The 25,594-nt window shown below is 42.9% G+C and overlaps 1 protein-coding gene across 1 annotated transcript in view; it reads left to right on the forward strand.

Annotated features, from left to right (window-relative positions):
- MERTK (MER proto-oncogene, tyrosine kinase) overlaps positions 1-25,594 on the forward strand; it is a 113,647-nt gene that overhangs the window by 39,994 nt on the left and 48,059 nt on the right. The window contains exons 3-6 of the mRNA XM_047744175.1: positions 1,253-1,353; positions 3,490-3,663; positions 21,605-21,691; positions 25,048-25,163. Of these exons, the coding sequence (XP_047600131.1) occupies positions 1,253-1,353; positions 3,490-3,663; positions 21,605-21,691; positions 25,048-25,163 (478 nt within the window). The remainder of the gene's footprint in view (positions 1-1,252; positions 1,354-3,489; positions 3,664-21,604; positions 21,692-25,047; positions 25,164-25,594) is intronic.

The raw sequence follows: 25,594 nt of genomic DNA on the forward strand, positions 1-25,594 counted from the left end.
TATTTATAGCAGATACTTTACAACATGTCATGTTCAAACTGTAGTATAAGGAAACAAAATAAAGGTGATCTGTAATCAAATAATATGAATGCAAACGGGGCACCTGGGTGGCTCTGTCAGTTAAGTGGCTGCCTTCGGCTCAGGCCATGATCCCAGGGTCCTGGGATTGAGCCCCACATTGGACTCTCTGCTCAGTGGAGAGCCTGCTTCTCCTCTCCCTCTGCCTGCTGCTCTGCCTACTTGTGCTCTCTCTCCATCTCTCTAATAAAAAAATAAAATCTTTTAAAAAATATTTTTAAAAAATTAAAAAATAAATATGAATGCAAACATACAAATGCCAGGCATGACCACTCCAGGAGAGAGGATAGAGTACACAGGGACTGGCATCCTGGCACTCCTGCACACACAGGGCAGCTGCAGATGGAGAGGTGCTGTCAGTGATCTGAGTCACGGCCAAGTTCCAGACACCACAAAGGGATGGTAGTCGCCATGTTCAGGTAATTGCAGCCCTGGGAAATTAGGTGGCTGTTAAAACCAGACAAAATTCTTTGTGTGTATGTAAATGGAACTGGGTTCTAAACTCAGAAAGTCATCTAGGATATGGAACAGTTGCCCCTGACCCCTGAAAGTTGCCCTTGGCCCCTAAAAGCCATGGTGCCCCCTAGTTTCTGTGCCCACCCTACCAATTTGCAGAATGCCTTGATGGGGCAATATTGCCCAGTATAGAGAACCCTGGTGTATAGCCTACCATTGAGGGCAGGACGAGTGACAGAACACACATTAGTTGTGGTTCTTCAGAGAAACAGAACCAAAGAGGGAACGAGAGAAAGTTATTTTAAGGAACTGACTAATGTGATTGTGGGTGCTAGCAAATCCGAAATGTGCAGGGCATCAGCTAGAGACCCAGGGAAGAGTTGGTGTTACAGTCTTGGATCTGAAGGCAGATTGGAGGCAGAATTCCCCTTTCCTTGGAGACCTCCATCTTTGCTCATAAGGCCCTCAGTTAACCGGATGAGACCTACCCATATTATGAAGGGAAATCTTTACTCAGAGTCTGCTGATTTTAATGTTAATCACACCCGAAAAGTACATCTAGAGTAATGTTTGACCAAATATCTAGGTACCATGACCTAACCATGTTGACATATAAGGTTAATACAGCGTATGACAAGGAAGTTGAAGAATGTTCTGTTCCTTTAACAGGAACCCAAGGGGTAGTCACTGTAAATATCTTTATTTGTTTTCTTTGTAGCATAACCAGTGTGCAGCGTTCAGACAACGGGTCATATATTTGTAAGATGAAAATAAACAATGAAGAGATTGTGTCTGACCCCATCTACATCGAGGTGCAAGGTAAGTCCAGAAGCCACAGGGTGGCCTATATTAATTGCTTTGCATGTAAAACTCTAGACTTGGGCACGCCCATTTATAACTCTGTATGCAAACTCTCCAAATGCATAAGCGCTGAAATTTTACAAGGGGATCCTCTTTTGAGACTTTAGGTAATAATGGATGAATGACATGAATTTGATTCTCAGAGTTTTAGCTCTATCCTCGGCAATAGGGCTGAGATAAAAACAGATTATGGACCTTCCTGTCCTCAGATTATTTACAATTTAGAAACCTGGAGACTGTTTTTCAAAGTGAAATGCATTCCACTCACCAGTTCTCAAGGCTGGCGTCCGAGACCGCTCACCTGGTCTAGTGGTGATTTGCCTTGGAGGGTGAGTGGTTTTCCTGAACTGGGTCAGCAGCTGGATCAGGACTCATTTGGGGCCCTAGGATTTATTAGGTACATGGTTCAGTGCAGTTCCATGATGTGACATGAGATGGGCTCAGTGGAAGCACGAAGTGAGATAATGGACTAGGAGAGGGTGGTCTCTGCCCTCAAGGAACTTGAACTGCAGTAGGGAGTGTGAGCTGATGCCTAGGTGAGCCCAGGTCCCGAGGCCCCGGGTCTCCGGGTACACATGCTTGGTTTCTGCAGTGGCAGGGCCTATCAAGGAAGGCTTCAAGGAGGAGGCATCTCTATTATCACCACAGCTGATCATTCCTTACCAGCCCACAGGCTGCCTCCAGGGCCCTGCATCCCAGCTTTCTGAGAAACTCTGCCAGCAGAAGCACCCAAACAGTTTTCTTTTCTGCTTTCTCCTGACCCTCATCCCCCACAGGCTTTAGAGCAGGTGATTGGCTATTCAGGGAAGTTCAGCTAGAACCATCTCCCACTGAAAGGCTGCTCTGCTCCCCATTCTTTTGCAAACCTAAACCTTATATCCACTAATGCTGCAGGAGGCCTGGGGGGAGGGACCCCTCAGAGAAGTCTCCTTTAGAGCTTTGTTCTAGGCCCATCCCAGGCTGGACAGCTAAGCCTCCTCAGGATTATGTCAACATCAGCCCACGGGTGGAGATGGGTTGGTAGTGTTCCTGTGTTTGCTGTTAATCTTGGAAAAATATCGAGAGGACATTTAACTTGTCAGAATCCCAGCAAAATGCCCAGGGCAGGAACACATTAGGTCCAAATGGTGTTCTGCAAAACTTCCAAACAGGCAAAAAGGACCCCATTTTGCCATTCCCATATCATTCCTTCTGGGATCAGGAATGTCAGTTCCCAATCCCAAAATAACACAGTTTAAATCCCCAGTAACTTTTAGCTTGCCCTGTTAAATTTTTGGCACATGCCCCAAATGAGTACGAGCTGGCTTTCTCTGAGGTATTTCTAAAGTTCCGTTCCTTACCGTCTCTCTGAGTTATAGTCAAAGACTTTAGGATTATAATATGTGACTGTGTCTATACTGTTCTGGTGAGAATGTACTTTGAGAAGCGTCCAGCCCTGCACCAGTGGACAGATTTTCAAATTCATTATCTCTCCTCTTAAATTGTCACACAGAGTAGATCGTCCTCAAAAACAGGCGGACCTGTTACGTGGCTTTTTTTTTTTTTTTTACTGTGTATGTATTTTGGGAAGGAATACTGAACACGTGCCAGCCTGTGCCAGGAGTCTGAGCAACACCTAGTTTCAACACGGGCAGGCTTCCCTCTGGTAAAACCAGTTCTGAATCATCTTCACAACCCGTTTGGAAAAGTATCCTAGAAAGCTGGCTGCAGCTAGTTGGGGAGGCCTTAGCTTCTATTCTTCCTGATTCAACTTTCAGAAGATGAAAACTGGCCAGGGGCATCTGGGTGGCTCAGTGGGTTAAGCCTCTGCCTTCGGCTCAGGTCATGATCCCAGAGTCCTGGGATCGAGCCCCGCATTGGGCTCTCTGCTCAGCGGGGAGCCTGCTTCCCACTCTTTCTCTGCCTACTTGTGATCTCTCTCTCCCTCTCTCTGTCAAATAAATAAATAAAATCTTAAAAAAAGAAAAAAGAAAACTGGCCATTCCAGGTGTATGAAGAAATCTATTGCCAAGTTCCAGAACAGTCTCTTCCCCTTGGGACTCGGCCTTGGCTTGTGGATCTAAAACATTCTTTCACTGAACTCTTTCTCCGCAGGACTCCCTCACTTTACTAGACAGCCTGAGAGCATGAATGTAACAAGAAACACGGCCTTCAACCTCACCTGTCAGGCCGTGGGCCCTCCTGAGCCCATCCACATTTTCTGGGTTCAGAACAGCAGCCGTGTTCACGAACAGCCGGAAAAGTCCCCCTCTGTTCTAACTGTTCCTGGTAAGTCCGAGTCATGTGATTTCTTTAATGTTTGCTCTTGAGCAGTGGAAGGGATCAAGAGTTTGGTGCCCGCGGCTGGCACAGTATAAGGCTGGAGCAGTAGAAGACAAAGATAGCAGAGGGGTGGCAGCTGGGGTTAGGGGCTGGGGATGGGTAGAGGGAGGTGGGAATCTCAGGAGAGAGAGTTCATGAGCCAGGATGGGAAGTGGGTGAATGCCGTGAAGGGTGTCCGTGCTTAAGTGAGCAGAGTGGCCAGGACCCCTGAGCCCTGGCAGCAGGAGCCCTGCAGGCCGTTCTCGGTACTGGGAACACAGGGGCGAACTTCTGGAAACAGTCTTCCTGGCTTCCTTCCCACTCCAGGGCTCCTCCCCTGCCCTCCACAACCTCATTCCTGGACCCACAGTTTTTCACTCTGAGACATGCTTCCCCCTGGAGGGTTCCTGTCTGACCCCGGCTTCTGTACTGGCTGTGTGATAATGGCCTTGAGCTTTGTGTCTCCTGACCTTCAGGCTCATGTACTCAACTCCCTCCTTGGCAGTTTCACTTGCTGGTACATATGCATCTTAAAATGAGACTCTTGATCCGCCTCCTCTGCAGATGTTTTGCCCCAGAATTCCCCATCTTAGTAAATGACACCGCCAACGGCCCATCCTTCCTCTTTCTCATTTTTCATGTTGAATGCATCAGCCAGTTCTATCCATGCTGCTTCTACTGTATGTCCCAAGTCTGTTTTTTCTCCCTCCGTGCTGCAGCACCCCATCCACATCACTGCCAGCTCTTGCCAACACCAGTGCAGGCGCTCCCTAAGGGATCTCTGCTTCCAGCCTTGGCCTCACTCTAATCCATCCTCCATGGCTCCCTGTTGTCTTAGACTGTCACTCTTTGAGTTATTCCTGCCCCTGCCGTCAGCCCTGTGTGCTCTGGCCACCTCCCAACTCTCCAACCCAACCCCACCCACCCCACCTTCTCATCCCTGCTTATTAAGCACCAGTCATCCCGATTATCTGTCATTTCCTCACACACATGGCCCTCCTTCCTGCCTCTGGACCTTTGCATTCTCTTTTCTGTCTACCTGCAGTGTTCTTCCACTTGCCCTTTGTCCCGTGACACAACTCCAGTAGCACTTCTGCCAGGAAGCCTTCCCCAGTCATTCAGCTATTTTAGGTCCTCCCCACCTCTTTATTGACTCCCAGTCATGTGTTCCTGTGGACTCCATCGTTGCACTCGTCACAGTCTATCATCACCCACTTATTTGTTTAGCCTCTTGTCTGTCTTCTCAGAAATTATATGCTCAGCCCGAACAAGGACTTTGTCTGTCCCAAGGCAGTGCCCGACTCACAGTAGCACTCACTGAATATTCATGGTGACAACAGACCAGCAAGTGAATGCCAGCCCCTCGGTTTTAACTCTGGATCACTTTCCTCACTCCTCACTGCATAAGGAATATTATGGTTTTCTCTGCCTCCATCCGAATTGTCTTCGAATTTCTCCCAAGGAGTTGATAATCAAGCTCCTTCTTAGTTCAAAGTCAATTAGAGGAACCTCTGTACTGTTCTTCAGAGTGGCTGCACCAGTGCTTGCCATCTCTACCAACAGTGGAAGAGGGTTCCCCTTTCTCTTCATCCTTACTAACATCTGTTGTTTCTTGTGTTGTTGATTTTAGCCATCCTGACTAATGTGACATGGTGTCTCATCATGGTTTTGATTTGTATTTCCTTGATACCAAGAGATGTTGAGCATGTTTCTTGTGTCTGTTGGCCATTTGGATGTCTTTTTTGGAAAAGTGTCTATTCGTGTTTCTGCCCCTTTCTTAACGGGGATATTTGTCTTTTGGGTGTTGAGGTTGATAAGTTCTTCGTAGATTTGGGATACTAACCCTTTATCAGATATGTCCTTTGCGAATATCTTCTCCCACATTATCAACTATGGAGAGAGCCCATATGTCCATCAACTGATGAATGGATAAAGAAAATGTGTGTACACACACACACACACACACACACACCACACACACAGGAATATTACTCAGCCATCAAAAAGATAAAATCCTGGGGGACCTGGGTGGCTCAGTTAAGCATCTGCCTCTTACTCAGGTCACGATCTCAGGGTCCTGGGATCGAGCCCCTTTTTGGGCTCTCTGCTCAGTGGGGAGTCTGCTTCTCCCTCTGCCTCTCCCCCTGCTTGAGCTCTCTCTCTCTCTCTCTCTCACATATAAATAAATAAAATCTTAAAAAAAAAGAATGAAATCTTGCCATTTGCAACGACATGGATGGAGCTAGAGTGTATTATGCTAAATGAAATAATTCAGAGTACAATAAATACCATATGATCTCACTTATGTGGAATTTAAGAAAGAAAACAGGTGAACATCATGGGAAGGAGAAGGAGAAAAAAAGGAGAGAAGGAAATAAGCCATATGAGACTCAACGATAGAGATCAAATTGAGGCTTGTTGGAGGGAGATGGGGGGGATGGGCTAGATGGGCGATGGGCATTAAGGAGGGCATTTGTGATGATGAGCACCAGACGTTCTGTGTAAGGGATAAAATCACCGAATTCTACTACAGAAACCAATATTGCACTGTATGTTAACTACCTAAAATTTAAATTTAAAAAAATTTTTAAATAAAAAATAAAAATAAATAAGTAATTTGTAAAACCCAAACAAAGTCCATTTGAAAACTATACCCCCACCCTTTCTAGGATGGTGGCTCTGACGTCCCATAAAGACTTGTTTTCACTGAGGTAAAATTGATATACAGTTAGGTGTGTGGAACTTAAATGCACAGCTCAGTGAGTTTTGAAAATGTAGACATGCATGGAACCACCACCTCAGTCAAGACCCAGAACATTGCCATCACCTCAGAATGTGCCCTCATACTCCCTTCCCATCAGCCTCCACCTCTCATAGGCATTGGTGTTGATATCTATCACCATAGATCAGTTTGCTAGGTCTTGAACATTGAATAAGTGGAATCGTAAAGTGTATATATTCTTTTGGGTCCAGCTTCTTTCCCTCAGTGTGATGTTTTTGGGACTCCTCATGTTGACGTGTGAGTAGTATGTTGTTATTGCCAATAGTGCTCTATGGTATAGATGTGTGCCATTTTGTTTGTGTGGTAAACATTTGAGATGTTTATGGATAAATAAAGGAGCTACAGATATTTGTGTGCAAGGCTTTGGGGAGACACAGGTTTTTATTTTGTCTTGGATAATACCTGGGAGAAGAACTTCTGGATCATATACTGGGCATATGTTTAACTTTTAAGAAAACCATCAAACTGTGTTCTAAGTTGTGCCGAGTTATATTCCTAGCCCCAGTGGATGAGTGTTCCAGTTGCTCTATCCATGTCCTTGCCAACATTTGATATGGTGAGAGTTTTTTTTCCATTTTAGACATTCTAGTGAATATGCAACAGTAAATTTTAAATTTGCATTTCATTTCCCTACTCTCAGATTTTAAATTAGATTTAGAAAAGATTTGAAAGATTTGAGTGGGGCGCCTCGGTGGCTCATTCGGTTAAGTGTCTGACTTCGGTTCAGGTCATGATCCCAAAGTCCTGGCGTCGAGCCCTGTGTTGGGCTCCCTGCTCAGTAGAAAGTGTTTCTCCCTCTCCCATTGCCCCTCCCCACTGCTTGTGCTCTGTCTCTCAAATAAATAAATAAATAAATAAAGTCTTAAAAAAATAAAAACCAAGATTTTAGCATTTTTAATTGTGCTCGTGAGCCAGTCATATATTGTTTTCATGGAAGTATCACTTCAGGTCTTATGCCTGTTCTGTTTTTGTTTTTGTTTTTGTTTTTGGTGGCTCTTATGCTTGTTCTTATAAAAATCTTAGAATCAGCTTGACAGCTTTTGCAAGAGTCTGTTGTGATTTTGTTTGCAGTTGTATTGAATTTATAGATCAGTTTAGGGGGGATCGCATCTTAATAATATTGAGACTTCCAATCCAAGAACACACTCTGTCCATTTATTTAGGTCTTCTTTAATTTCTCTCAGCAATTTTTTGTAGTCCTTAATGCAGAGGTCTTATGTGTCACTTGTTAAAGTTATTTGTAAATATTTTATGTTGTTGATGCTGGTAAGTAGCACATTTGAATTCATTTCCCAATTGCTTACTATAAGTATGTAGGAAATAAGTTAATTTTTGTATGTTGATCTTACATCCTACAACCTTGCTTGTTAAGTTAATGTGTTAGTTTCTAAGAGTGTTTTATTGTTGTTGTTGTTTTGTAGATTCCTTAGATTTTTTTTTTTAAACATGTTACCTACAAATAGTGGTCCAATCTTGCCTTTTTATCCCTGTCCCTTTCCTTATTTTACTAACCAAGACTCTAACACAATGATGAATAAAAGTGGGAAGAGTTAATATCTCTGACCCAATCACCAACTATGACAGAAATTGGATTTTGGTCAGTGCCCTTCATCAGGTTGAAGAAGTTTTCTTCTATTCTCAGCTTGCAAAAAATTTTATTTTTTTTATCATATGATTACATAGTTTTCTCCCATTATTTTCCTACTGCAGCAAATTACACTGATTTGATTTTCAAATGTTAAGCCAGTGTGTGTTCCTGGGATAAACTCTACTTGGTCATGATGTATTGTGGTGGATTCAGTTTACTAATATTTACTAATATTTAGTTAAAGACTTTCCCATTTACGATTACTCTGTTTCTCTGTTTCACTGCCATACTAGGGTAACACCAACTGGGTATACTGCAATTCAGTTCTGATACTGAACTAGGTGGCTCAGCTGGTTGGGCAGCTGCCTTTGGCTCCAGTCATGATCCTGGAGTCCTGGGATTGAGTCCTAAGTCGGGCTCCCTGCTCAGCGGGGAACCTGTTTCTCCCTCTGACCTATCCCCCCCCCCTTTTTTTTTTAAAGATTTTTATTTATTTATTTGACAGAGAGAAATCACAAGTAGGCAGAGAGGCAGGCAGAGAGAGAGGAGGAAGCAGGCTCCCTGCTGAGCAGAAAGCCCAATGTGGGGCTTGAACCCAGGACCTGGGATCATGACCTGAGCCGAAGGCAGCGGCTTAACCCGCTGAGCCACCCAGGCACCCCTGACCTGTCCCCTCTTATGCTCTCTCTCTCTCTCTCATTCTCTCTGTCTCTCAAGTAAATAAATGGAAAATCTTAAAAAAAAAAAAAAAGAGAGAGAGAGAGAGAGAAAAGAAAAGAAAAGAAAAAAAGGAAAAGAAAAGAAATCATTGGCCATGTGACTGAACAGTCTCCAGACCCCTCAACCCTCTCATCACATGGCTGGTCGTTCTGGTGATCTGTCTTCCTCCTGAGGTTTTCCAGGGGCTATTCTACACTTCATTCGTGTAACAAAGCTACTCCTGTCACCAGGCAGTTATAAGGGACACAAGCTAAATTCTTTATTGTACAACAGTGCTCATGAGGGGAGTGGTCTATAATTTTGTTCTTAGAATGTCAGTTTTTGGTATCAGGGTATTTTGTCCTCATAAAACTAGTCAGTACATATCCCTACCCCCTCTATTTTCTGAAAGAGCTTAGTAACATTGGTGTTATTTTGAAAAAACATGCATAAGTTTCAGTGAACACTCCAATATCATGTTTGGGACACAGTATTTCTGGTAGTATAGTTTGCATTACTTTTTTTTTTTTTTTAAAGATTTTATTTATTTGTCAGAGAGAGAGAGGGAGAAAGAGCAAGCACAGGCAGACAGAATGGCAGGCAGAGGCAGAGGGAGAAGCAGGCTCCCTGATGAGCAAGGAGCCCGATGTGGGACTCGATCCCAGGACGCTGGGATCATGACCTGAGCCAAAGGCAGCTGCTTAACCAACTGAACCACCCAGGCGTCCCTGCATTACTTTTTTTGATGAAGGTTAACATGTTGATTAATGTTGCCTTTGAGGCTAACTGAAATCCTCAGGTCTTTTTTCTCACTAATTACTGCAAAGTCAAAGCTCTCCTGTTTCTTGTATCTTTAATTATTTTTGGAAGTTCAGCCTACCATTTTTCCTTATAAAAATGTAAACCATTGTCCCAGCCCACGGAGGCCAGTTGGAACCTCCATCTTCTCCTTCAATTAACAAATCAGCCTCCTGCTCTGTGCCAGCTGCCTTTTGTGTCTCGTCCAAGTTGTTGATGAAAATCTAGATTCCATCCTAACCGAGGGCAGAGTCCCGTGACCTGCTGATAAAGGCAGACTGAGTTGACATCAGCTCATTAAATCAACTTTCTTGGCTACTATCCAACCATTTGTAAATCTGCCTGCTTTCATTTTCCTTCCATCTATTTCTCTTTCTTATCTTCTGAGATGTTATCGCTATATCGGGCTGGTCACTATCACAGAAAGTCTGGAAATAGCTTGAATTCAATTCAAAAATCAGACCTGACTTCTGGGTGAGCTAAATAACTAGAGGTGACAATTTCCCACATTCTTACATGCACTAGTTTGATAGCACTCTTTTTTTTTTTTTTTTTTTTTTAAGATTTTATCTATCTAGGGGGCGCCTGGGTGGCTCGGTGGGTTAAGCCTCTGTCTTCAGCTCAGGTCATGATCTCAGGGTCCTGGGATCGAGCCCCACACCGGGCTCTCTGCTCAGCAGGAAGCATGCTTCCCCCCCCCTCTCTACCTGCCTCTCTGCCTACTTGTGATCTCTCTCTCTCCGTCAAATAAATAAATAAAATCTTAAAAAAAAAAAGATTTTATCTATCTATTATTTATTTGAGAGAGACAGAGATAACAACAGAGAGCATGAGTAGGGAGGAGACGCAGAAGCAAGCTCCCCACTGAACAGGGAGCCCAACCCGGGGCTCCATCCCAGGACCCTGGGATCGTGACTTGAGCCGAGGGTAGATGCTTAACCAGCTGAGCCACCCAGGTGCCCCTTGATAGCCCTCTCTTAAGTTTTGTGGTGTATTTGTCTCTCAGTGATTCTGTACTACCAGGATCAGTGTCTTTTTTCTTTATGAAAATAGGGACAAGGTGCCTGTGTGCCTTAGTCAGTTGAGCATCTGCCTTCAGCTCAAGTCATCCTGGGATCAAGCCTCACATTTAGCTCCCTTATCAGCAGGGAGTCTGCTTCTCCCTCTCCCTCCTCTTGCTCATGCTCTCTCTCATTCACTCTATCTCTCAATAAATAAGTACAATCGTTTTTATTTTTTATTTTTTAAAAAAGATTTTATTTATTTATTTGACAGAGAGAAAGAGATCGCAAGTAGGCAGAGAGGCAGGCAGAGAGAGAGGGGGAAGCAGGCTCCCTGCTGAGCAGAGAGCCTAAATCGAGGCTCGATCCAAGGACCCTGAGACCATGACCTGAGCCAAAGGCAAGGCTTAACCTACACTGAGCCACCGAGGCGCCCCAATAAAATCTTTTCTAAATCAAAGAAAATAAAATAGGGACAATTTGTCAATCTCTGTTCATCTGGAGCTTTTCCTCTATTGCATGTTTTGTTAGAAGGTAAAAGTGTTTAAAAAAAAAAAAGGAAGGTAAAAGTGTGTTTCTGTGATAAGATTTGCAAATTCAGCTCAGGTCATGATCTCAGGGTCCTGGGATCAAGCCCCACATCGGGCTCTCTGCTCAACAGGAAGTCTGCTTCCCCCTCTCTCTCTACCTGCCTCTCTGCCTACTTGTGATCTCTGCCTACTTGTGATCTTAATACCCCAAGACTATGTATAATTTGTCTCAGCTTGGAGAACTGATGTATTTCTAAATGGTGATATACTCTCACAACCACAACCTATTTTGGGTTGCAAGTTCATTACAATTTTTATTTTACTTTTTTTTAATTTGAAGTTTTTTTCTTTGATAGAGAAGACAGAAATAAAATAGAAATAGAGCAGTTTATAGCCTAATAGTGTGGGGTTTTTTTGTTTATTTATGTATTTATGTATTAGAGAGAGAGCATGTGCAAGCACGTGTAAGCCAGGGATGGGGGTGCAGAGGAAGAGGGAAAGAGAAAATCTCAAGGAGATTCCACACTGAGTGTTGCTGGGTAGGGGGATTGATCTGAGAACCCTGAGGTTATGACCAGAGCTGAAATCAAGAGTCGGATACTTAACTAACTGAGCCACCCAGCGCCTCCCAACAGTGTGTTTTTAAAAAAACAACTTTTATTGTGATGATATTTACACAAACCTACACATGTGGTTAACTTACATAGAGGTACATGCATGGGCATGGACATGTGCGCACGTGCACGCACACACACGCACACACACACACACACACACACACACACACAAGTCTGTGTATAATTGATGAAATCTGAGTAAGCTCTGTGGACGGGACCAATGTCAGTTTCCTGGTTTTGACAGTGTGCTGTGGTTATGTAAGACGTTAATGTTCGGGAGGTAGGGTGAAGGATACACTGAACTGCCCTGTATGTTTCTTTATATCTTTCTGTGAATCCATAATTATTTCAAAATAAAACGATTTGGGGGGATCCAGGTCATGAGGCTGGGTGTGGAACCTGCTTAAGATTCTCTCTCCCTTTCCCTCTGCCTCTGCCCCACTCCCTTAAAAAACAAAACAACAGTTCTTTAAAAAATTTTATTTCACATAATTATTAAATGGTTTTATATCTAAAATGTAGAAAATTCAGAAAATGTAGTTTTACATCTTATTATACATGTACAGTTACAACAAAACACAGATTTGTTTCTGTGTAAACTTTTTCTGTAACTGTATTTGTTTGGGTATGTGTATATATATATATATATTTTTATGTGATTTTCCTTCAAATTAGAATAGATAATACACATGCAGACTAATTTCAGCCTTTTTAATTTTATTTTTTAAAGATTTTATTTATTTACTGGGGTGCCTGGGTGGCTCAGTGGGTTGAAGCCTCAGCCTTCAGCTAAGGTCATGGTCCCAGGGTCCTGGGATTGAGCCCTACATCAGGCTGTCTGCTCAGCAGGGAGCCTGCTTTCTCCTCTCTCTCTGCCTGCCTCTCTGCCTACTTGTGATCTCTGTCTGTCCAATAAATAAAAATCTTTAAAAAAAAAGATTTTATTTATTTACTTATTTGAGAGAGAGAGAGAGCAAGCGTGTGAACAGGCGTGACTGAGGGGAGGGGCATCAACGCAGAATATGTATGATTCTTTTTTTTTTTTAAAGATTTTTATTTATTTATTTGACAGATAGACACCAGAAGTGGGCAGAGAGGCAGGCAGGGAGAGAGAGGGGGGGAAGCAGGCTCCTACAAGCATCGAGCCCCATACGGGGCCCGACCCCAGGACCCTGAGATCATGACCTGAGCTGAAGGCAGAGGCTTTAACCCACTGAGCCACCCAGGCGCCCCAATATGTATGATTCTTGATGGGCACACTCCACGCTGAGTGCAGAGCCTGACGTGGGGCTCCATCTCACAACCCTGGGATCATGACCTGAGCCAAAACCAAAAGTCAGTCATTTAACCAACTGAGCCACCCAGGCGCCCTTATTTCAGCCTTCTTATTACCCAAATAATATGTGAACACATTTTCATTGTAAAACATTCAAACCATAGCAACATACCAAAGCAAAATGGGCAAGTCTCCCTTGAATCTCTACGTGTTCACTCCCCACATAAGTTGTCACAGACAGTGTGTGTGACAACACACAGTGTGAGCCAGTGGTTCACTTCCTTCTAGGCCTTTCTCCTTTAAAGGTACTCACATATGTACATATACACATAGATGACCAAGACATGTAGCTCTTTCTATGTAGGTACTCATGGACCTCTCACTGTTTATGATAATTGCCTCATTGCATGAATGGACCATAATTTATTTAACCACCCCCTTGTTGATGACCATATAGGTGGTTTTATTTTGGTGGTGGTTGTTACTTACGTGGACATCTTTGTATCCATATGTATTTCTTTTCTGAAAACCTTTCTGGACACCCTGTCCTTGTCTGTGTTTCTACAGTGCCTCTTCCATCAAGTTTGTACCTCCTCCCCATGTGGAAGCACAACCATCTACTGTCTCCCCACCCTGAATTATTGATCAGTGTGATTATTACATATTAGTTATTCATTACCTCACCCCTGTCACCCAGCACAGTGCCTGGCACATCAGAACTGTGGAATGAATGAATGAACTAATGAACAAATGAATTATAAACAGAACCTGAGTCAGAGGTCCCTTGACTGGGACAAAGGAACATAATGTGGGTGAAGTAACTTGTATTTGCATAATTGCTTTTGCATTTAAACTCCTTCTCATTTATATTTCTAACCAGTTCTATGAAATTAATAGAGCAGTTTTTTCACACCCATTTTGTAGACAGAGGGCTTAAGGAGATCTGTGGAGAAAGGGCCAACCATGCAAACTTCTGACACGCCAAGTTAGAGCAAGTCAGGGATCTGTGGACTATTCCCAGGCACCTGAATTTTCTAACACTGTTAAAGATTTACATTATTCTTACTTACATCTGTGTTTAATTTGGAGGATGCGGTAGTGAGACCTGAGCCCACCTCAGAAGTTCACAGTTGAGGAACTAAGTGCCATTCTGACGGGATATGCCCGGGGTGGGGTTTATGCTTCACCTGCTGCTGCAAACCTGGGAGTGTTTGCAGGGAGAGGCCATCCCATCTTGAAATTAACCATGTTGAAATTAACCAAGAAGTAAACTTTTCCGAGATCACTTTTACCAAGAGAGTGCTAAGTAGGACCATGGTTTAAAGAGTCCTGATTGTTGAAACTTGCTTTGAGCAAGCACATTTATGAACAGGAAGGCTGTATGCTTTTTTTTCTCTTGATACCATTTGGGTATCTTAAAGAGCTGTCTTTAAGAGGCAAAGCAATACTTTGTCTAAAGGGCACTGTTCTGAGTCAACAAAGCCAATCTCAAAGATTGTATGCTGTGTGATTCAATTTATATAACATTCTCAGAAATGACAAAGTGGTGATGATTAATCAGGGTTTAGCTTAGGTAGGATGTTCCTAAAATATGAGGGAGCTTTTTTTTTTTTTTTTTTTTTTTTGGTGCTGAAGTAGTACAAATCTTACCTGAAATAAAATTTCTTTTTTTTTTTTTTAAGATTTTATTTATTTATTTGACAGAGAGAAATCACAAGTAAGCAGAGAGGCAGGCAGAGAGAGAGGAGGAAGCAGGCTCCCTGCTGAGCAGAAAGCCCGATGCGGGGCTCGAACCCAGGACCTGGGATCATGACCTGAGCCGAAGGCAGCGGCTTAACCCGCTGAGCCACCCAGGCGCCCCTGAAATAAAATTTCATAGAGCTATACACCACCCCCCGCACACTCCCCCCCAAAAAAGGGGGGGACAAAAATTGGTAAAATCTGAATATGGTCTGTATTTGAGTTAATAATATTGTACTGACTTTTGGTTTTGTTCACTGTATGATTATGTATGATTATGTAAGATCTGTATGATTATGTAAGGTCTTATCATTAAGGGAAGCTGGTGAAGGATGTACAAGAACTCTACTAGTTCTGCAGTTTCTTGTAAATTGAAAATTATTCCAAAAACAAAATTTTGTTTTATTTTTTATAAGATTTTATTTATTTATTTGAGAGAGAGAGCATGAGCTGAGGGAGGGAGGGGCAAAGGGAGAGAGGGACAAGAATACTCCATGTTGAGCGCAGAACCCAACACAGAGCCTGATCCCACTACCCCGAGATCACAACCCAAGCCAAAATTAAGAGTCGGAGGCTCAGCGGACCGAGCCACCCTGCACCCCACTGTTTTGTTTCTATTTTTTATTTCAAAATTTTAAAGATTTTATTTATTTTTTTTGTCAGAGAGAGCAGGGGGAGCAGCAGGCAGAGGGAGAAGAAGTCTCCCCATTGAGCAGGGAGCCCGATGAGGGGCTCCATCCCAGGACTCTGGGATCATGACCCAAGCCGAAGGCGGACGCTTAACGGACTAAGCCACCCACATGCCCCAGTTAAGGCATTTTTAATACCCATTTTCAGATCAGGAAAAAATTTGGAGCTAGTATGGGACCTGCTTGCTTAGGATTTAGTCCCATGTGGCTACTGCAGCGATCCTGTATCCTGATAAAACACAAGTTGGATTATATTGGTCTTCTGCTCAAAGCTCTGGGTTTCCCATCCTACTTAAACAACAAAGCAAAGGCCGTTTCCTTTGCCCAAAGTTCACCTCCCCCCATCATTAGCCCATTCACTCACTCAGAGTCACTCCTCTGAGGACTTTACCCTGAGCCACCTCTGTCCTGAATATTTAAAATCACAGCCCACTTCCCAACCCATCCCTGGCCCTCTGATCCTTTTCTGTTTTTCCATGGCATTAATCACCTTCTCATAGAGCATGTAGCTTACTTATTTATCAAGGTTATTCCTTCTTACCCACTACCCCCTGTGAGAATATGAGCTCTGTAAAGGCAGGGATCTCTTTTATTCATCGATATACCCCAAGTGCCTGAGAAAATGTCTGACACCTGGTAAGTACTCAGTAAATATGTGTTGAATGAATGAATTCAGGGCAGAGAGTGTGTTCCAAGTTAATAGGCAACTTCCTTTATGCAAAATGTCCTTCCCTTGCTTTGCCTCTTTTGCTCTAGGGGGAAAAAAAAAAGAAAGAAAGGGCTGCTTATCCAGAACTTAAGAATTGGCCCAACTGGTGCTCTTAGAAGTTGCTTTCTTAGCATTTCTGATTGTCCTTCTCTCAAGGGAACATCCTGTTACTGAATGTTCTTTAAAAATATCTTTCAGACCCTGTTTCAGAGGCTGTCTTTTTTTTTAAACGAGCAGACCAAGCAAGAGGGCCATGAACGTCAGGAGTTGGGTGGGATGTGACCGAGTACACAGAGGGGGTGGCCCGCTGGAGGAGGACATGGCTCAGAAAGACGGGAAGCTCCAGTTTCCAGGGTCACTCCGGAGAGAGTGGGTAGTAGGGTGGGGACTTAAGGGGGTGGATGGCTTTTTTTCCCCCCGGGGAAAGCCACAAGGGCTGGGGCTATAAAACTTCAAGGTCTATTCCAGTCTGGATATTGTTCACCCAGACAGAGAAGTGGAAAGGAAAGTGAGAGGCAACAGTCTTTCCCAGCACATGCTAGTTGCCATATCCAACCCAGGCTCTTCCATGAGTCTCTAGCCCGGAGGCTAGTGCCATTAAACCAAGGAAGTATATATATAACTGAATACATTAAGCAAAGAAGACTGTATTTTGCCTTCAGTTTTGGCCCATCCACTTGGGAAGAAAGTTAACTTTGGTTTGAACCAGTTTCGCCTTCTGGCTTCTGCCATCTGTTTGGCCTGGGGACATGAACCACTTCAGCGCATGGACAGAACTGCTGGAATAGGTGGTTTAGCTACTTCTGGGGAATTCTTACTAATGCTGGTGTCTCCTGCCAGAGAATTTGCTAGAGATTGTCTTCCTGACTTTGTGTCCACTTTGAAAAGAAACACAAAAAGGAAAAGCGACTTCCCACTTAACATCATTTTCCTGATAAGCAGTTTCACTTTCAGCATTGACAAACCTTGTAGTTCTGAAGAACAGTGGGCCCCAAGTTGTCTTACTTAGGGATCTATAGCTGGTCAGTGGATCTCACGAAATGAATCCGTCCTCTTGTTTTTTTTTTTCGGCTCCTGGCGGGTCCGGAATGTGATCTGTATCTTGTACTCAAGTGTTTTCCCAAGAGTTTTGACAAGAGTCATTAAAGTCAAATAACTGTGTCTGGATTGACTATATAAAAAATATAGGTTGCATAACAACTCTCTGTATTTTCTGATTGAGCCAAAGCCAGTTTTTCTAAATATGAGCCAGATTTTGCGCATTCGTGGAGACTGGTGTAATAGGCGTTTTATTTGAAAGCTTATGACTTGGAAGGCTAAAGGTGATTCTTCAGCATGAAAACCAAAGTGTCACAGGTTGGACTGTGAAATAATGGTCCCCAGCATGGATGCCAGGCAGTGGCTTTGAGGGATGAGGTCTTGATCCTCATCTGGAATGTATCCGTCTTCCTTGCAAAGTTAATGCCTGACAAAGTGCCGGGAATCCAAATCTCTCCCTCACCTTGCAAAAGAAGAAGGACCTCTCCCTGACTTATCTGGAGTCACTACAGGGCACCAGTTCTCAAAAGCTTTGGTCTCAAGATCCCTTTACAGACTTAGAAATTATTGTGGATCAAAGAGATTTGTTTATGTGAGTTCTATCTGTTGATCAGTACTGAATTAGAAACTAAAACAAAACTTTTAGAGCATAAAAATACATAAGCACGTACTCAGTTACCTGATAGAACTACTAACATCATCACACAACATACAGCCTCTGGAACATTCTGAAACATTGCATCACATGTTCCTGAGAGCATGAAAGTGGAAAGGACTCTTATCATTATTGTTAGTGTTATTATTTTTATTATTATGACAAAAATAGTGTTCATCATTAGGGCTCCTAAGAGGGCCTCTGAGATCCTTTCTCTAGGAGTCTCTAGACCACAGTTTGAGAGTGGCTTCTATAGTGTATTGGCTCAAGGTTAAGAAATTTCCAGATCACTACCTAAAAGATTCCAAATTTTGTTCAGCAAAGGACTTGCCCTCCTGGTAAAATTTTACTGTGTATGTTTAAGAATTATATACATTGTCAGAGCATCTGAGTGGCTCAGTCAATTAAGCATCTACCTCTTGATCTTGGCTTAGGTCTTAATCTCAGGGCCATGTGTTCAAGCCCCACACTGTGCTGGGCATGGAGCCTACTTAAAAAAAGAAAAAAAAGAATTATATATATTGTCTTGTTGGGTTGTGCCCTAATAATAGTTGTGAAGATAATTGATCTAGAAGAAATCTTTTTTCCAATTTCAGCATGTATGTGTATTTTCGTTGCCAAGAAGTGTTGTAGGGTGATGAATCATGACTTCCAAACCCACATAATTATGCCATCTGGATAAAATTCTGCAGGGGAAGTAGAAAATCATGATGGAACACTTCTGGCTGCTGAGAGAAAATTGTTTCATTGGATAATGCTGGGTCTCCCATCCCAGTTATGGGAACACTATATAAGTGCCTTTAAAGGAATTTTACTTAAAATGTCAGAGAACCTGAAATTACATTCTTTGCAGCCCTTTAAATCATAAAAAATTTAAGGTGCAAACCTCAAAATTTTATGAGAGACCACATATATTTTTCAAAGTTATTTGGGAGGAATACAAGCAGAACATAAAAAGACCCCTGAAGCAGGGTATTCAAGGGTGTCCTTTTATAGATGTGGATACTGGGTTTGAGATAAATATTCCTCTTTAGTGAAACAAATCTATTTTTTTTAAGCCATCGCACAAACTGTTAGCAGTTTCATCTGTCACTCAAAGGGAGGGACCAAAAATGTGAAGTGATGTCTCCTATCTGAAATTTTAGATTCCTAGCTCTTGGAATTGTCAAAATCGAAGCCATTTAGTTAGGATTTTCCTCCATTCTGAGGGAAATACTCCTCACCTCAGAAAATGAAAATACCTGAAGTATCTGTCCTATTCTGACAGAACATTATTTCAGAGAAGTGAAAAGTCACCATAGAATTGTAGGACAGAGACGCACAGCTTCATTTTTTCTTGAGAGACCCTGTCTAGTCAGCAGAACTCAGGCGCCTGGACTAACTTCCATCTGGATGGAAAAGAACAGAACCCTACCAGCGCTGGGTTTTTTTGTGCACTTCTAACCCTCAAGAGAAGAGCCAACAAAAAATAGGGATCAGGTTTGCATTTCTTAGAACTTCTCCCAGGCGGTTCTCTGGCCACTTGGACCAGCCTTGGGCTGGCCTTCCCTTGGCAGCTTGTTCCTCCCTGATTTTTCCCAAATTTTTAATTACCGTTAGTGACAAGCTTTGAATTTTAAAATTATCAGTTGGAGAATTTCCTGTACAGTGGATAGAAGAAAACAGAATAAGGTTTTCAGGCAGGAAGTGAATGGAGATCTAATTTCAAGAAGTTTTTCTTTCTCTAGTTCATGATGTGAATTCTGTGCCTAAGACACCTTTGTGCGCCAGAGACAGAGAAGTTTCCAGAATCTACTAGATGGTACATATGGCTGTGCTTTAAAAAAAACAAAAACAAAACAAAGATTTTTAATTTTAGAATAGTCTTAGATTTTAGGAATCATGGAGATAATACAGATTTTCCCATAAACCCCACTTACACGTTCTCCCATTAGTAACATCTTACATTAGTGTGATGTATTTGCTATAATCACTGAACCAATGAACATTATTATTAACTCAAGTCTATATTCAGATTTCCTTAGTTTTTACCTGATACCCTTGTGTGGTTCGATGATTTCATCCAGGATTTAGTGGTCTTGTCTCCTTCGGCTCCTCTTGGTTGTGACAGTTTCTCAAACTTTCCTTGTTTTTAATCGTCTTGACAGTTTTGAGGAATACTGGTCAGATTTCTTATAGAACACCTCACCCTTTGAACTGTCTGATACTTTCCTCCTGATGAGACTTGGGTTGTATGTTTTTGGGAGGAAGATTGTAGAGGGGAAGTGCCATTTTCATTACATCATATCAAGGACACATTCTGTCAACGTGACTTAGTGGTGTTAACCTTGGTCGTGTGGCCAAGGTAGCGTTTATCATTTTCTCCACTCGAAAGTTTAAAAAAAATAAATAAAGTTTTGCTTTTATTTCCTTTTCATACTGTCCTCTTCGGAAGGAAGTCACTTTGTGCAGCCTATGCCTAAGGGGTTGGGAATTATGATCCTCCCTCTTGAGGGCAGAGAATCCACATAAATTATTTGGAATTCTTCTTCATAGGAAACTTGTTTGTTCCTTCCCATTATTTAATCATTTATTTATCTCAGTATAAATACTGAGAATCCACTTGTGAATATTTATTTTATACTTTGGTTTACAATCCAAGGCTACTGCATTTAGTTTCTTGCTCAAACTGTTCCAGCTTTGGCTGCTAGGAGGAGTTCTTTCCGTTGGTTTCATGTCTCTGTCATTCCCCCATCACTCTGTGTGTGTGTGTGCTTGTATGCATGTGTGTGTGTGTATGCACACCACATGACGTTTGTGTTAAATTTGTTCCAGGCTCATCTCATCTGTTTCCTACTCCAATCTGAGAAATCAGCCATTTCTCCAATGAGTTCAGGTTCCTTTTATTGGCAAATATTAGAAACCAATATCTGGATTACCTCTCCTTTCTATTTAAAATTAATAAATCAACTAGGTTTTTTGTTTTTTTTTTTTAATTTCTAAGATGTTTTCAAACCTCTGAAATGATAGGGTTTTTCTTCATTCAGCACTAGTGTCTTCTCTTCAGGTAATAATAATGTCTTGTGTTTATGTAATAATTCTTTATGAATTGTTACTTTTTTCAGAATTTTTAAAATCTATTTTATTTATTTATTGGAGAGAGAGAGAACAGGAGCAGGGGGAAGGGGTAGAAGGAGAGGAAGAAGCAGGCTTCCTGCTGAGCTGGGAGCCTGAAGCAGGGCTTGATTCCAGGACCAGAGATCATGACCCAAGCTGAAGGCAGACACTTCACTGACTGAGCCACCCAGGTGCCCCTAATTTTCACTTTTAAAAATGGATTCATTACGACAGACCGCCTGAAATTAAGCACTGTGACTTTCATCCTGCTATGTCTGGTCTCCTGAAATGTCATTAGTGTGTGATGTCGTATGTACTTGTGGCTAAGCAGCACGCGATCGTCCAGATGACCCTCGGGCAGCGCTCTTCTTGACATTGGGGCCAGTGATTAGCAGAAATTTAAGTCTAAATATTATTGCTTTTGTTACCTATCATCTCACCACCCGGGAAAAATAAAACATTTAAATGAAGAACAGCTGCCTTTAGGCCCACGGTTGACTTGCTCCTGGTAGCTAGGGTTCAATCCCAAGTGTGTGTTTCAGCCACCAGCATAGTTTTAAAATTAACTTTGCATTTATGGCCTGAAGCCATTAACCAAAAAGTAAAAGAATGCTAAAACAACCCTCGGATTCTGGTGAGCTGCAGCCTGTTCTCTGTGAGTCTGGTCTCATGACTCCCCTTCCGTTCCAGGTCTGACGGAGACAGCCGTCTTCAGTTGTGAGGCTCACAATGACAAAGGGCTGACCGTGTCCAAGGGTGTGCAGATCAACATCAAAGGTAAGCACCGTGGCCAAGTCCCTTGAACGTGTTCTGGGAGCTGGTCAGGGGACGCAGCAGGAGCTCTGCAGCCAGATATCTGAGTTTGAACCTTGTCTTCCCCAGGGACTTTCTTTGTGACCTTGGACAAGTCACTTAACCTCTCTGGCTTCAGTATAAAAGAGGGATGATTACATATTTCTACATATTTTTGAGGCTTAAATGAGATAATGCGAGTTAAAAGCACCCAAAACAGTGCCTGGTGCATAAGTCTTTGATAAATATTAGCTCGTTTAGTTCTGCTTAGTCTAAGAAAATAGGCTGAGATGTCTACCCTCCATCTTCTTTGCTCCTGTTTTCACCTTGCCCTCTCCCACCTTGAATTGGTCCCTGTTACCCCTTGAAGAGCTCCCAGGGGTGGGGACAGCTTAGGGCATTGATTGAAGGAATGGGCTCTGGGCAGCTGGGGCTGACACAAATCTCCCCTAGCTGCTGCCCTAAGAGGAGAGAAGGGAGAGAAGAGCCCAGAGCTTCTATGTCTCTTCCTCCAAAGTCCTTGTTGCCTCTGAGCTGGGCCATAACATAATGGGAGACCTGTCTTGGAAGGTCCCCATGCTAGTGGAGACATTCCAATCCAACTGTCTGCCTCTTCCTCCTCCCTCTGTGGGATCAAAGTTATTTAAACCCAAAACTTGAAACTAAATACTGTCATTTTAACCCTTTTCAAATCATCTTTCTTACTTTCTGTCGTAGAAACTCAAGCGAATTTTATGTTTTAGTATTTGTGTTTTTTAAAAATATTTATTTATTTATTGGAGAGAGTGAGAGAGCATGAGTGGGAGAAGGGGAAGGCAGAGGGAGTGAGAGAAGCAAACTCCCCACTGAACAGAGAGCCCACCTCGATCCCAGGACCCCAAGATCATGACCTGAGCCGAAGGCAGATGCTTGGCCAACAGAGCCACCCAAGCATGCCTATTTGTTCTTACTTTAAATATTGAAAAGCAAATACTGGTTCCATATTTCTTTTGGTCTTAATCTTGAGGGAACAACACAAGGGAAAAGCAGAATGTGCTTAATAATGTGTTAAAAGTTAGGTAATATATTGGGGTGCCTGGGTGGCTCAGTGGGTTAAGTCTCTGCCTTCGGCTCAGGGTGATCTCAGGGTGCTGGGGTCGAGCCCCACATTGGGCTCTCTGCTTGGTGGGGAGCCTGCTTCCTCCTCTCTCTCTGCCTGCCTCTCTGTCTACTTGTGATCTCTCTCTGTCAAATAAATACATAAAATCTTAAAAAAAAAAGTTAGGTAATATATTGCTGGGGACTCAATATTACAAAAGAAGTTATACTTTAAAAAAAAAGATGCTATGGCGGCACCTGGGTGGCTCATTTGGTTAACATCTAGCTGGATCTCAGCTCAGGTCTTGATCCCAGGCTTGTGAATTCAGGCCCCACATTGGGCTCCACACTGGGCATGGAGCCAACTTTTTAAAAGTAAATAAATAAAATTAAAAAAATAAAAAGATGCTGATGTTTCTTTTTGGCACATCAACTAGATGAAGGCGATGAGGGGACATTCTCTAAAAGTTCATTGGAAGAAAAAAAAGAGCAAACTGAAACTTACTCCTGGAGGAACTGTATAACTTCCTTCCTCATTATGAGTCTCATTATTACAGTTTTCAAAAGCAATGTTGGGAATTTCAGGAATTCATGGGTAGGCGTAAATTTATAAAGACTATTTTCATGAAGTGTAAACACCTTAAAATTTAAACATTTATAAAATGAGAGACACTTTTTAAAATTTTATGCTTCACACAGAACTTAGCTTTTTTTCCTTCTTTTATTTTTATCAGTTCTCTTTTGAAAACTTATGTTTGCTTTTCATTATTTAAACATTTATGTCAAAGCCACCGAGACTCCCTCTTCTAATCTGTTACTAACTATAATATATGTAGCCAAATTATGATCTGGAAAGGCATATATTTTAGTACAATTCTGCAAGTAATCTATTTAGGGAAGTGAGTCAAACAAAATGCTGATTCTTTGCCACTCACCAAGCTATGTGTCTACAAGTAAACAGAAACTCCTGAATATGGTACCTGGTGTACTTCTCATGGTCCCAGCTCTCCTTCCCTGATCTTCTGTTCACGCTGTCATTGCTTCCCCTCCAGCACACCTCCCCCAACCCTCCTCCATGTGTTAACCTTCTTAATCTTCCCTGCAGCCCCATGGAGCAGTGCTGTTACCATCCCCACTAACAGAAGAAGGAATGGAGTTTAGAAAGGTCATTTAACCGTGACCCAGGCCACACAGCCAGCCAGGCAGTAACCAGACTCCCCTGTCCCTGCTGGTGCTCACACTAATGTGCTTGCTACCGCCTCCCACCAGCCTCCAGTATCCTACTGAGGGACGCGTGATCCAGGCTCAGACAGACTTGAGTTCAAGTCCCCGTTCTGCTGCTTACAAGCTCTGTGATCTTTAGCACTTTTACCTTCTCTGATTCTCAGTATCCTCATCCATAAATGAGGACTGTGAGACCACCTCTCTGACAGGGTTTTAGTGATGATGAAACAAAGCGAAGTCCATAACGGGCTGACCCATTGTAAGCATGTGAAAACAGCAGTCATCATTTTTGCTTATGAATGTGATTATGACTCTTAATTGAGAAGTAAAATTAGCCCAAAATAAGATCCCCAAACTCCAGATCCTTCTTAGATTCAAATTAAGATACGTAACCATGTCCCACACGTGGCCATGTCCCACACGTGGCCAAGGTCGTTGCACACTTTATGCCTCCAGTCCCAGCAGTTACAGTTGGCTCTTTTGCTTGAACGGATTTCTCACCTGTTTCCTTGGCCTGGATAGCTGCTCCCCGCTCTGCCACACACCCACACTCATGCTCCCATAGCACCCTTCTAGTCCTGGCATGGGGCTCTCATCGTTAGGTAATGTGGGTCTCCACTCCTCAAGCAAAAGCTGCACAAGAATAGGGCCATGGCTCTGATTGGGGGAGTGGGGGGGATGGATGTAGAGCTCCAGCACCCAGCAATGTGCCCGCATGCAGGAGGGCAGTGACCACAAGCTCAGTGAAGGAAACAGACATCTCTTCATCCTTTTCCAGCTAAGGTCTCCCTTCATCAGGGGGCAGGAAAGCAGGTCTGTGCTCCACTCCTCTGGCCCAGGCAGCACTGTCCCATCACCAGAAGACCTGTCTATAAGCTAATATGCTTAGTCTCAGGCCTAATGCAGCTTCTTTTTCAAACTTGGGTCAAATTTTCCTAATTTTAAGAAATGGAAACAAGCATGATATTTTGTTTGCTTGGTAGGTGTGGCCACCTGTGGTTTATAACTGTGTTTGTATGTGTGTCTTTATTTCTATGTAGCAATTCCCTCCCCACCAACTGAAGTCAGTGTCTACAACAGCACCGCACACAGCGTGCTAATCTCCTGGGTCCCGGGTTTTGATGGATACTCCCCATTCAGGAATTGCAGCGTTCAGGTAAACCAGCAGGACGAAGAAAGAACTGGCTGTTTGGTGCTCTGAGGGTCTACTTGATCTTTCTTCCTCCTTTCTACTTGATCTTTCTTCCTCCTTGGCCTTTCTTAGTGCCGAGGTCTCCAACACCTCTGTTCAGAAGTCCATTGACCCCTTCCTCGCTCAATGTCTGCCACGCACGCCCCATTTTTGTGGTGTTCTGCCCCAGGATGCTGTTTCCTTTCTACTCTTGGTGCAGGGCCCAACCAGAAGGGAAACAGGTTTCCAGGATAGAATGACATGAGACCAGGGGGAATTAATTTTTAAGGTATAAAAACACATCCCTAAATTAGGACTGGCTTGTGATCAGGAGTTCCGGGAGGCCAAGAACTCCTCATCCTAACTCCTCCTGGGCCAGTGACTATGAAGGACAGGCAAGCATGAGATGGGTCATT

This window comes from Lutra lutra, chromosome 9 (assembly GCF_902655055.1).
Source record: "Lutra lutra chromosome 9, mLutLut1.2, whole genome shotgun sequence".
Taxonomy (NCBI): domain Eukaryota; kingdom Metazoa; phylum Chordata; class Mammalia; order Carnivora; family Mustelidae; genus Lutra; species Lutra lutra.